This window comes from Cyprinodon tularosa, unplaced genomic scaffold (genome assembly GCF_016077235.1).
Source record: "Cyprinodon tularosa strain WSP-4 unplaced genomic scaffold, ASM1607723v1 ctg318, whole genome shotgun sequence".
NCBI classification, from domain to species: domain Eukaryota; kingdom Metazoa; phylum Chordata; class Actinopteri; order Cyprinodontiformes; family Cyprinodontidae; genus Cyprinodon; species Cyprinodon tularosa.
Window position 1 is genome coordinate 931,177 of NW_024039028.1, and position 11,742 is coordinate 942,918.

At 43.4% G+C, this 11,742-nt stretch overlaps 1 protein-coding gene across 5 annotated transcripts in view; it reads left to right on the top strand.

Annotated features, from left to right (window-relative positions):
- The window catches only part of LOC119788472 (activating transcription factor 7 interacting protein), a 30,014-nt gene extending 18,645 nt beyond the window's left edge, over positions 1-11,369 (top strand). For 2 of the 5 annotated variants that reach the window (XM_038292819.1, XM_038292820.1), the window contains exons 2-15: positions 1,212-1,264; positions 1,804-1,938; positions 2,096-2,602; positions 2,748-3,144; positions 3,713-3,891; positions 3,988-4,125; positions 4,217-4,288; positions 5,144-5,223; positions 6,583-6,647; positions 7,506-8,183; positions 8,269-8,376; positions 8,496-8,573; positions 10,169-10,251; positions 10,430-11,369. In XM_038292819.1, coding sequence (XP_038148747.1) covers positions 1,825-1,938; positions 2,096-2,602; positions 2,748-3,144; positions 3,713-3,891; positions 3,988-4,125; positions 4,217-4,288; positions 5,144-5,223; positions 6,583-6,647; positions 7,506-8,183; positions 8,269-8,376; positions 8,496-8,573; positions 10,169-10,251; positions 10,430-10,888 — 2,958 coding nt within the window. In that variant the 5' untranslated portion in view covers positions 1,212-1,264; positions 1,804-1,824 and the 3' untranslated portion in view covers positions 10,889-11,369. Of the gene's footprint in view, positions 1-1,211; positions 1,265-1,803; positions 1,939-2,095; positions 2,603-2,747; positions 3,145-3,712; positions 3,892-3,987; positions 4,126-4,216; positions 4,289-5,143; positions 5,224-6,582; positions 6,648-7,505; positions 8,184-8,268; positions 8,377-8,470; positions 8,574-10,168; positions 10,252-10,429 lie in introns of all 5 variants that reach the window. The other 3 variants (XM_038292821.1, XM_038292822.1, XM_038292823.1) reach the window with 2 other exon arrangements.
- Positions 11,370-11,742: the final 373 nt, after the last annotated feature.

The window sequence follows — 11,742 nt, forward strand, 5'->3', positions numbered from 1 at the left end:
TGCTGCTGACTCAAGATTATCAAAGAATCTCTATTGAACATTTGCAGTGCCGAAACCCAATCCGTCTGACAGAGTCCTCACACAGCTAGCTACAGAGCTCAGCCTGACAACGAGCTGCAGAGCTGGCCGCCATTTTGAGTCTTTGCACCCAATCCAGGCTCGGTTGATGAGGCCGGATGGGGGAGGGGAGACATTGTGCTCTGCGCAGTGTGCAATAAGATTGGAATTTGAAGTGGAACATCGACCATGCTTGCCATTTGCATCGCTCCACTTTTTCATGCTGACTTTTTTTGTGCTTAGATGATTATCAATGCCTCAAGAGCAACAAAAAAAGCCTAATTTTTAAAGTAGGGACTTTATAATCATTGCAATGAGCATGCTTCCAGTGGGAGAACAGAGCAGAGAAGGTATAGGGTGTTGAGCGTGTGCACCAGCATCCTACTCTGGTGCTTTACAGTGTAAAGTATACACTTAGTCCTTGTACTTTTCCACATACATAGTGCTGCCTGCAAAGGTGCAGAAGGCTAAATCAAACATTGTTAGACTGTAGCGGCGTCACATGACCAAGTCTGCTGCAGCCTTACAGATCAGCAATGCAGAAACAGTAAAGTTAGCCAGCTTAACACAGAAAAAGCAAACCTCATTCATCTCATAAGATCCATCTTTTTAAACCTTATTTCCACTCTGAAACCAACACAAAGCGTTTCCCTTTGATGTTTTTTCCCATTGATTGCAGATGTTCGATTGTTGACACTGAAAGTTTTTTTAGGATTATCTGTCGTGAAAGGGCTGAAGCCAAATTAGGCAGTTTGTCATTAGTGATTAAAAGAAAGAAAAAAAGGATTTGATGCATGTCAGCGTAAAATTAGCTCTGAAGATAGATATTAATCTATGCTACTTTGTTAAAAGCTCTAAATACCTTATTCAAGCACATTAAGACTTGAAAAGCGATTTCTTTCAAGTTCCCAGTATGGCGGAGGCTGCCTCTAAACATTTACAACCTTTCCATAAAACATGTATTTTAATTTGGAGGGAAAAAAAGGATGGAAGATATCCCAGTTCCAGCCCCAGATGTATGACTGTGTGTGTGTGTGTGCGTGTACACGGAGCAATTCAATACAGTGGAGCTAAATTTAGGCTTACGTCTTATTCGCTTGATGTGTGTTTGTTAGAAAAGTCACTCAAAAATCTTCTCTGTCTGCCCTGTTTAGGTTGTCGACAGATCTGGTATTAAATCCATGACCAAGAAGCCTCTGGATTAAAGGTGAGCCCCAGATTAAAAGTCTGTGCACTGCTTATTTGTGTTATCATCATTATTTTTAGTGGGAATTATGTAGCATTTTCTTGCACTAAATATTTTTTAACTTTAAATCTTAGTAATAAAAAATATAATTTTAATTATTTTTGCTCATGAAATAGAGATTTATGAAAATACTGCCACTAGCCTCAGTCGTACCGTGTGTGGAGAGCAAAAATTCAACCCTGTATGGAAAGCCCTCCACGTTTTGCATAACCTCTTTGCTGCTGCAAGGACGGCCCCTGTTAGTCTGCTCTGATTCGCTGAGGCTTCAGCCAATCGCTGAATGGGGGGATGGGAGGAAGCCGGGGCTTCGTCTGTTGCTTTAACTCGGTGTCCTTTCTTCTGCTCTCTGGATCCAGGCTTAGCTAAACAGGAAATTGATGATCCACTCCAAACTAACAATTAGGAAGACTGGATCACAGGAGGATTTTAGATTATTTCTCACAGAATCAAATAGAGGTTCTTAATCACTGAGATGCTGCTTCTGATTTTTCTATTTGTAGAGGAGTGACACTGTGGATCAGATGGTTAAATTTCACTACAGTACTGGATCTGAATCACAGAACTGTTGGAGAACCAATCAGCTCAGAATAAATAGATCTGTGAAGGAACCTTCTGGAAGAGAGCCAAGAAAAAAGGTAGAAGAGCTCCACAGTGACCTCTAGTGTCTTGGATCAGGCTATGCAGTTATGTGAGCGCAAAGATCAGCACAGACTCTCAGGCGGAACAAACTGCACTCCTAGACTGGATTGATTTTTGCCTCTTGACTCTAATCCGGGTTTTGTTGCCTTACAGGAAGCAATGGAAGTCGTTGTGACCGAGGAAAAGAAGAAAATCTTCCGTGCCAAGAAAACCATGAAGATCAGTGATCGTCTGCAACTGGAAAGCCTTCACAGCACTTTACTGAACACAGCTCCAGGCCTGTCCAACCCGTCTCCGCCGCCGCTGGTGAATGGCATGCACAAAGAAGACGGGCAAAAGATGGGCGACAAGGAGCATAACAGCGCCTTCGACCCGAGCTCCCCCCAGGCGGCTTCCCCCACCACTCCTGGGTCTCTGAGCTCCCCAGCACCATTCCTGTCCCTAAATCTATCACCCTCTCCGGGCTCCTCCGACAGTCCAAGCCCAATAGAGGAAGCAATGTCTAAGCTGTCGCCACCCCCCACAGAATCCCTTGATTCCCAGAAGATGGAGGATGAGGAGAAGAAAGGTTCTTCACCATCCCCTCACAATGAGTCAGTCGGGCCAGTGTCTGCAGACTCTAAGGAGGATGGAGATGTGATCCCAATGGATGGAATACAGGTAAAAAAAACTCAGAAACTTTAAGAGTTTTTGTTCTCTTTGTATTTACTTTACACTTTTAAAGCATTTTTATTAAAATCTTAGAGATAAAACAGACTAGCGTATGATGATGTTGAATTAATTTGTTGTTCATGCCCTCAATCAGGAGAAAAAAGCTGCTCCAGAGGAGCCAGTTGTGGATTTGGAGAAGGATTCTGATAAACGTTCTCCTGAGCCGTCTGCAATGTCTGAATGTATAGAACCGATGGATGCAGATAATGACTCGACACACACCATTGACTCTGAAGACTCCACATCCACAGTAAAACAAGAAAAGCCTCCTAAATCTAGGGATGCAACGGCGTCGGCTGAGGAAAAACGGCCAATTGAAGAGGAAGACTTGAAAGAGGAGGATGATCAGAGAGCTTCTGCTGAGAAAGAGTCAAATCTGAAGGACAAGATGAAGGTGGACTCTGTAAAGGTTGAGCCTAAAAAGGAAAAAAGGGAAGCTGGAGAAACTAAAGGACCAACCAGACCATCATCCACCCCGCCTTGTAACACAGGTATAATACAGTGGACACACTGCATTTTGGTGGCAACGAAATAATTCATTGTGTTTCTAAAGAGAAAGATACCTGAAGTCAAGCTATCTGCCATAAGTGTCACTATAAAGGAAATTGGCATGTATTAGCTGGACAATTTTGGTATAAAAAACTACCAAAAGCACATAAGAAACTGCCTTTCAAAACTTTTTACACCTCAGACCCTTTTGACATTTTCTCACATTGCCCCGTCGGATTTCTACATTGTCATTGGAATTTTGTGTGTGGTGGATTTGCGAAGTGGAAGCAATCTGGATATACGGTTTATAGCCTGAGACATGCACATCTAGAGTCTCCCCTGTCCCTGCTGAAGCAAAACTTCCCCACAGCATGATGCTGCAACCCCTATGTGTCACTCTGGGCATGGTTTGATCAGGATGATGTAGAGTTAGATTGCTGCCAAAAAGGTGGCTTTTTTTTTTTTTTTTGGTCTCATCTGAACAAAGCATATATGTTTACATTTAGGATGTAGATCAATACCTGAGCAAAGCAGGTTAGTTACCAGTTTGTCTCTTTTTCTCACTCTTAGATCAAGGGCAGAAGAGTTCAGCATCAGGGCTGAAACGCACTTTATCAGAAGGAAACGAAAATGATGCACCATCTGTGAAAAGAGAGGGAAAGAGGCCCAAGGTGGAGCATGAGGAGCTGGAGGCCCAACTGGAGCTGAAAATCACAGCGAAGGCTGGCAGTCAGGAAAAACTGGAAAAGGTTTGTATTCAGCTATCCTATCAAAACAAAACAAAAAAAAGATATATATTTATATAATGTTTGTGAAATGCTGTTCCTTTCGTTGATATCCCTTAGATCGTCCAGCAGCTTGTGAATGAGCATCTGAAGATCTTGGAGCTGACAAACTTTAACAAAAATTTCCAAGAGTTAAAGAACAGGGTTGACAAAATTGAGTGTGCCACCAAACACCAAACTGCAATACACTCACTCCAAGTTAGTAAACATACTTTTCCAGTTGTCAAAAATTGACAACGTTGTTACACAGTTATAGGAATCTGAGCATTTCTTTCTTTCTTTCTTTCAGAGCAAGATTGCTCGGATGGCCAAAAAGTTTGGAGAGGCTAATCAGATGTCAGAAAACAAAAGAAAACAGGAGGTAAGTAGAGATTATCAGATCAGGCCTTTAAACTGGGGATGTGTTTGATGTAGGGGCTGAAATAAACCATTTGGCCTTTGAGTGGTCAAAGTAGGGCTGGATATTATATAGGGGTGTAAATAATTATCGTTTTGTATCGATGCATCGATCCAACATCCGTGAATCGTATGCATCGACACATCCGCAAAAGTATTGATTTATTTTTTTATCCATTTGCTCCTGGATGTAATTCTGACTCCCGTGCTGCGGTGGCGCTAAACCTATTTTGCCCTCCTTCCTCGCTTCCTTTAGAACCTACCCTCTTTCCGCCTGCACACACACTCGCGTAAACACAGAGGCATTATTTTTCAGTGAATGAGGTTTTCATAGGCATATGTGGACCACAACATTGCTACTTCTGTAATTTGCTATTGTGTCTCAAATAAAACGCATAACGATATTACAGCTTCCATTGATTTATTTCAAATTTGAAACATTGTCTCAACCGTAAGTAAAAAAATGAAAAAAAAAGAACCAATTAATGGAATTGAATCGTATCGTGGTGTTTTCTTGAGTATCGAGAATAATCGAATGGTTGGGTCAGGAAATTGATACTGAATCGAATCACCATGATGGAAAACTGCAACATCTGTGCTTCAGGATCTTGCACACCATCTGGTTGAGGGACAGCTGAATATTTTATTGGGTTGCAAAGTTTGAATTCATTGTGAAATTGTTAAACCTTCTTTGTCTGTATTTCTTAGAAGTTTTTTCTTACATTTTTACTTCAATTTAGGAATATTCTAGATCCACACAGATTTTATGATCAATGTCCAGGTGTGACCTCAGAGCTGACTGTCTGTCTGATTTCCACAGGCGCTCGCCGTGGCCGCCGCCGCTGCCAGTGCTTCTGCCGCTGCCAAGACTGCAACCGTTGCAAACTCCCAAACTCAGCGGTAAGTACCTTCAGATCAAGTGATATTTCCTGCTCAGGTTCTGTCCATTTTTTTTTTCCAGTTATGAACTAATGATTTTCCTCAGCTTTATAAAGGATACATTTTCTGCAGACTGACCTTGTTCATCATGTGACTGAATGTTTCTACAGCAGCTGTGTATTTGTACGTTTAAGCAGTCTGTGATCATTAATGTGACTATGATTTGGGCTCTTGTAAGAACGTGACAATACCGGACTGAAGCCAGTACGACACAGGAGACCGTGCAAGCGCCATCAGATGACATTGTCCCGGCTTGCTAACCACAACCATTCAAAGTGAACCTAAACCTAACGGACTGAAAAATCTGATCCTCCTATCCTGTCAGGATCAGTTTTGAACACTTCCTAATACTTGCTAGGAATAACATCCCCCCAATGCCCCGGTGTTTTGTACCTGCACCATGTCCTGGGTCTTGTGACGTTCTACAATGTGATAACCTGAGCGTTTCTTCAGGCAGTGCAGAGTGTAGTTAAAACTGCACCTCTCCTCCCAACAGCGTGCTCCGTTGGCAGAAAGTAGAGCCGCAACCTGAGGTGCCCATAGAGGGAGGGGCGCCCTCTCTTGGCAAGACTCCTGCACTGCCTGTCAAGAAGGAGGAGGACGAAGAGCTGGAAACTGGGGAGGAGAAGGAGTCGGACATAGCACGCCATACGGCCATGGCAAGAAAGCTGGCAGAATACAGTGAAGGGAGATGCAGAGCGGACGTGAAGCTCCGCACTATTTCATCTCAGCTGGAGAAAGTGCTTTATCACAACTGCCAGAGAAGCTCAGGGAATCCCAGGGCTGATCGCTACGCGTCCTACATATTCCGCTACTTGGTCCCTTATGACGTCTACTGCGAGTGGGTCACAAAGGTCAATTATGTGGGACTGATGGGGAAGGAGGCGCTGCCCAGAAACTTGAGGCAGACAATAAAGATGTACATCGACCGTCGCTTTCCGTTCCTGTCCACCGACAGATGGAGAGAGATCCGTGACGCCATCAACGAAATCCTCCGAGTGAAGAGGAGACCGGATTTTTTCCGAGAATACGACGAGAGCCGCACCTTGTTCTTTTGACGCCGAGATATCCCTGAAGTGACCGCTTAGAGTTTATCAAGTCCTTTATTTAGAGAAACCACTAACATGTTTACAAAGACTTCTGCTGGCTTTTAAACACAGCAAAAAGAAAAAAAAAAACTGATGTAGAGTTAAACCTGAACTTTGACTGTGAGCTGGAGTCTGCAAGATGTTTTTTATATGTCCCCCCCCCATCCCAATCATCCTGTCATGGACCTACATGGCTTCAGTAACCCTAAGCATAAGCAATCTTTCTGAACAGGCCGGTCCGGACCTCTGTTGAAGTAAAGCAGACGCCAGCAACTGTTGCCTCCTCCAGCACAGCTGGTAAGTAGCAGCATTCCCTAGAGTGCCTCTCAATATTGTTTAACTTAACCTTTTTATCGTTTTGTTGAGTCATAACCACAAAGTTAAAGGATTCACCTGTTTTTGTTTGGGATGATGGCCGACTGTGGTCATCTGACCAGAGCAGCTTCCTCCAGTTAGTGAAACGCTGCAGACTGGGTGGATTAATGGCTTTCCTTCTAAGGTTTAGCTAAACTTGCCACATTGCACCTGAGCTGCAGGTCTTCTTAGCTCCCCTAGAGTTACCCTCACCCTCTTAGCTGCCTCTGATGAATCCTGTCGTAGCATTACTTGTCATTTTAGATGGATGGGTAGGTCAGCAGTGATGTGAAATGGTCACATCCCATTGCAGTGCAGTTCACTGAGGATAAGATTGTAGCATTGACTAAAGGACTTGGTAGGTTAGATACCCGAGACGAAGAAAATGCTCAAAATTGTCTAATTAGAACAACCAGCAGCCATGGTGCACCTTGTTAGCTCCCATCACTATGGTGCTTTAATGTCACTGGGAGGACATGAGCCTCACCTGATCAGTGCAGCTTGCTGTGCTTTGGCCACATTATGATGGGATGTTCTGAAAATCCACTAGACCAGAAATAACCCGATCTGTGGAAAAAGGGGTTCAGTATAAACAATGCAGAAAGACATTTAAAGCTTTATAACTCTGTTCTTTTCTGGCATTTTAAACATTCATGCTTGTGGTTGTTTAGGTGACAAAATGTGGAAACGTTTATAGGAAATGACTAAAGGTTTTTAGTTCTGTTTTTGCTCATGAACAGAATAATCTGATGAAAGATTCTTTCTAAATGATATTGACGATCTTCTTATTTTTCATCCCAGTAGTTCCAGTTGCAGCTCCTGTACCAGCCTCGACTGCGTCCCCAGCTTCTTCCTCTGCCCCATCTTCCACCTCCGCCACCACCATAGTCCCACAGGGCTCCATCCTGCAGCTGATCACCTCCAGCTCTAACGCCGCCTCCACTTTGGCCACTGCCATCACCACCCAGAGCCAAACGGGCACGCTGGTGCTGAAAACAACGCCCGGGAGCGGCATGGTGGCTGCGGGCCAGCCGCTCGTCATCCAGCTGCCTCTGTCGATGAACGGCCAAACGGGAACGCTCGTCAACTTCCCCGTCTCCTCTTTGGCAGCGGCCACCTCTCTGAACAAGGCCAAAACCACTCCCACCACCACCACCTTCATCCTCAAGCCTTCTCCTGCAGCCAACACAGCACCAGCCCCCACCTCCACCGCCGCTACCCTCCCCACTCTGCAGGCGTCCTCCGGTCAGGTAGCCCCAACGCAGATCTCTCTGGCCAGAGCCGTTTACCAAGGCGGCGCGGGAAGAATAACCACGCCCAACGCCGGGGTATCTGTGACCACAGTTAGAGCTCCAGCTCAGTCTGTGTCTGTGGCTGGCGCTGTCTCTTCCGCCTCCTCACCTGCAACTTCAGGACCTGCAGCGACGGGTTCTACCGCACCAGGAACGCCACAAGGCACATCTCTTACATCCAAGACTGGTGAGGAAGTAGTGAGATTAGCGAGACGATGCTCTCTTCTTCTCCCGTTAAAACACCGTTACTAACCTTGTCCTTTGCTTCTTAGACAACCAGGCCTCTGCAGCCACTCCATCTAAAGCGGCTGCACCTCCACCTCCATCACGGCCCAAAGGTTCGGTCATCGACCTCACGGAGGACGACGACGATGTTCAAGGTACAAAGGAGATTTGCAGTCTTCTTTGCTTAAAACTCCTTCAGAATCCTGGGTTTTGTGTTCTCTGTGATGCATCCAGAACGTTCTTTAATAGCTCTCCTGCTTCCTGTGTTGTTTAGTGACGGGAGTGAAGAACGCCAGCGGTGCGACCCCCTCAGCTGCCCCCCGATCCAACCAAGTCATCAGCATTCCCAGCAGTAAGAACAACAAATTATAATCCGCTTCAGCGAATGATTCTCTATTTGCCTCTGTGTTCAGAGCTGACCTCTTTGATTTTTTCCACTAAAAAATGGAACAAAAACCCCTAAATCAAATCCATCTTTCTTTCACAACATCTAAAAGATATCCGACCGTTAATCTGAGTATGTTTACTGTGTTGTCAAAGCGTTTGTTTTTTTTTACCCTATTGTCTGCTTCTCTGGTTAAACTTCATACAGTTTACATAAATTAAGTGCGGTGCTCCGAGAGAGGAAGTATCCTTTACTGATCTGTTGCTTTCTGATCTTGGCTAAAACTAAAAGGTTGTCTCTGTGTTAGAATTGAGAACAATACTAGTAATGAAATAGTTAAAATTATTTATTTGGAAGCAAGCAGTCTTTGGTTTGCTTTTCATTCACCCATATATACAAGGCAAGGTGTGTTTATCTGTATAAAACCATTAAATTCAAAGTGCTTAAACAGGAAAATGAAAGTGGAATATTTGGAAGTAGAGATAAAAGCATAACAGCAGTTGATAAAACAAATAAAACAGTTTGACCACAAACCTAAACTAATGAAACCTCCGCTAACAGTTTAACAGTTTTAACTTTGGCTTAAAAGAAATTGGGCTTCCAGGACTTTTACAGTCTTCTGGATGTTTGTTCCAGATAAGCTGTGCATAGGAACTAAATGCTGCTTTTCCATGTTTGGTTCTAGTTCTGCTCTGATAGTTTTATTCTGCTAAAAGACAGAAATCATGAGTCTGTTTTAAAAAAAAAAAAGAAAAAATGTTGGCAGCGCTCTCCGCTGGCATTTGACATTGAAATGGACTCTCACAAGGTTTCCCACATCATTGTATGTCCTCCACCGTGCTTTAGAATGAGCATGCTCTGGCTGCGCAGTAGAGCTGAGTTTGAACAGGTGGTACATGTAGGGAGGCCTTAAGGCTCAGATAGGCTTGATGCACATACGTTCCGCACGGGAATGAGACAAAATGAGTGCAGCTTGTCCCCCTCTATCTAATATTCTGGCCAACCCCAGGGGGGCTTCATAGCTTCTTTATATCATTAAAGTGTTACAGATATTTCTTACCAAGAGTTTTTTGCAATCTGTTGTTGTTTGTGGTGACATGATGGACTAAATTCACAAGATGTCGCTCACCTGTAGGAGCTGTTACTCATCATTTTTTCCCCGTGCGAAGCTGTCCCTTAGTTACAAATTTTCAGAGTTGGGTGGAAAATGTGCGCGTGGAACTCACATGGAGGAGTATGCCAAAAATAAATCTTAAAAAAAAAAAAAGAATGGGCATGCTTTGCTATATATATCATTATGTTAAAAACTGTTTGTTTTAAAAAACTTTTTAATTCTTGTGAATAAAATTCCTCAAATTATTATTTTTTGAGCTTTTAGTCTTAGATTATGCTGCTGCAGTACCACTTCTTTACCAGGTGTGCCAGTAACTACAGCGGTGCTTTATATTAATAGTTAAAGATGTGCTGATTCGAACATTTAGAATATGATTCCTTGTTGAAGCTTTGTGTCGTATCCAACTCATGCCTTGATTATACGGTAACATGTTTTTTTACTTTCACAGCCGCAGGAACCAGATCATCCCCAAAAGCCAATCAGAACTCTGCAAGCAATCCACAGATAACAGTGCATCACCGCCCCCCACAGGTGAATATAAGACACTGCATTAACAGCTGCCTTTATTACAAATGAAGATAGTTATTATGTATAATAGTTTGATCCATTAGAAATGCTTTAGTTCACTTTTTTATTTTTTTTACTAGCATGAAAGAAACTGTTTTCCCTTGTATGTTCCAACCAATCATAGCGTTGCTTTCTTTTGCAGGAATCATCATCGAAGCCCCGCACTGTAACCACTACTACACCCTCCCGCAGCTCCAGCACAGCGCTCCCCCCTCTCCCCATCGCTCCTGTGCCGCAGCGTTTGCCCCCGGAGGCGGAGCAGACCTCACCCCCCCAGCAGCTCCAGCTGAAGCTGGTGCCAGGTCAATCCGGCATCGTGCTGTCCTGGAGCGTGGCGGAAACCGATCGAAGCTGCGCCACTGTGGACAGCTATCACCTCTATGCCTTCCATCAAGACAACTCTAGCAGCGGTACGGCGCAGCAGCACTGGAAAAAAATAGGAGAAGTGAACGCCCTTCCTCTGCCCATGGCCTGCACGCTGACCCAGTTCCAGTCCGGATCCACGTACTATTTCGCTGTTCGAGCCAAAGACATTTACGGCCGCTTTGGTTCTTTCTGTGAACCTCAATGCACAAATGTTATCAGTTCCAGCTCAAGCTAAAACATTACAAAATAAAGACAGTTCTTTTTCCCCATTCTGAAATATCCTTTACTTTTGACTTATTTTATTTGTATTTTTTCTCCGTTACATTTTAAAATCTCAAATATTGTATGCTGAACAGATACACTATCTGTAAATATGTCTACGCTAAAACCTGGACTTGGTAAATAAACCAGCAAAGTCCTGGCTTTGTCTGGTTTCCTGTACGTGATGTATTCTTTTGTGACCTAAGCTGTTGTGTAAATGACCCATTATTTTTTGCCCCTCTACCAGGTCAGATATTTATGTTTTTTCACTCCTGTAAGTTAGACCAAGACTGTTCTTGTTTTGTTTTTCCTTTTGTTGATGACCGGTGACCGGATTATTCATCTAAACTCGATTGCACAAATATGTATACTTGTGTGGTAGAAACAGTTTGACTTTTTTTTAAGTTTTGTCTGGCAACCAGACTTTGAAAAGTGTAATAAAAGGTTTTATTAAAGCTTGTTTTCCTGTGATTTTTATTATTATTATTTATAAGTCCCATTTCTCTGTGGAGATACTGGATATGGTTAAATAACATAAATATTTCAAAGTCTGAATTAATCTAAATTACCCCTGTTGAACAAGTAAATCTATGTCGTGCTAGGCCAGATTTGTAGTATTATAGAAATGAAACATGGATTACGGACAGGGGGTCTGGTCAAACTAAAGCAACAGGAATAGCAAAGGAATAATCCAATGGTGAATAGTTAAATCCAGAGCATATAAAGAGGTCGAAAAAAATAATTGTAGGTAGCAGCTATCAAGCAAAAATGAAGAACAGCTGAGGCAGCAGGAAGGTAGAGGAGCAACAGTTGAGGCAACAGAATGGT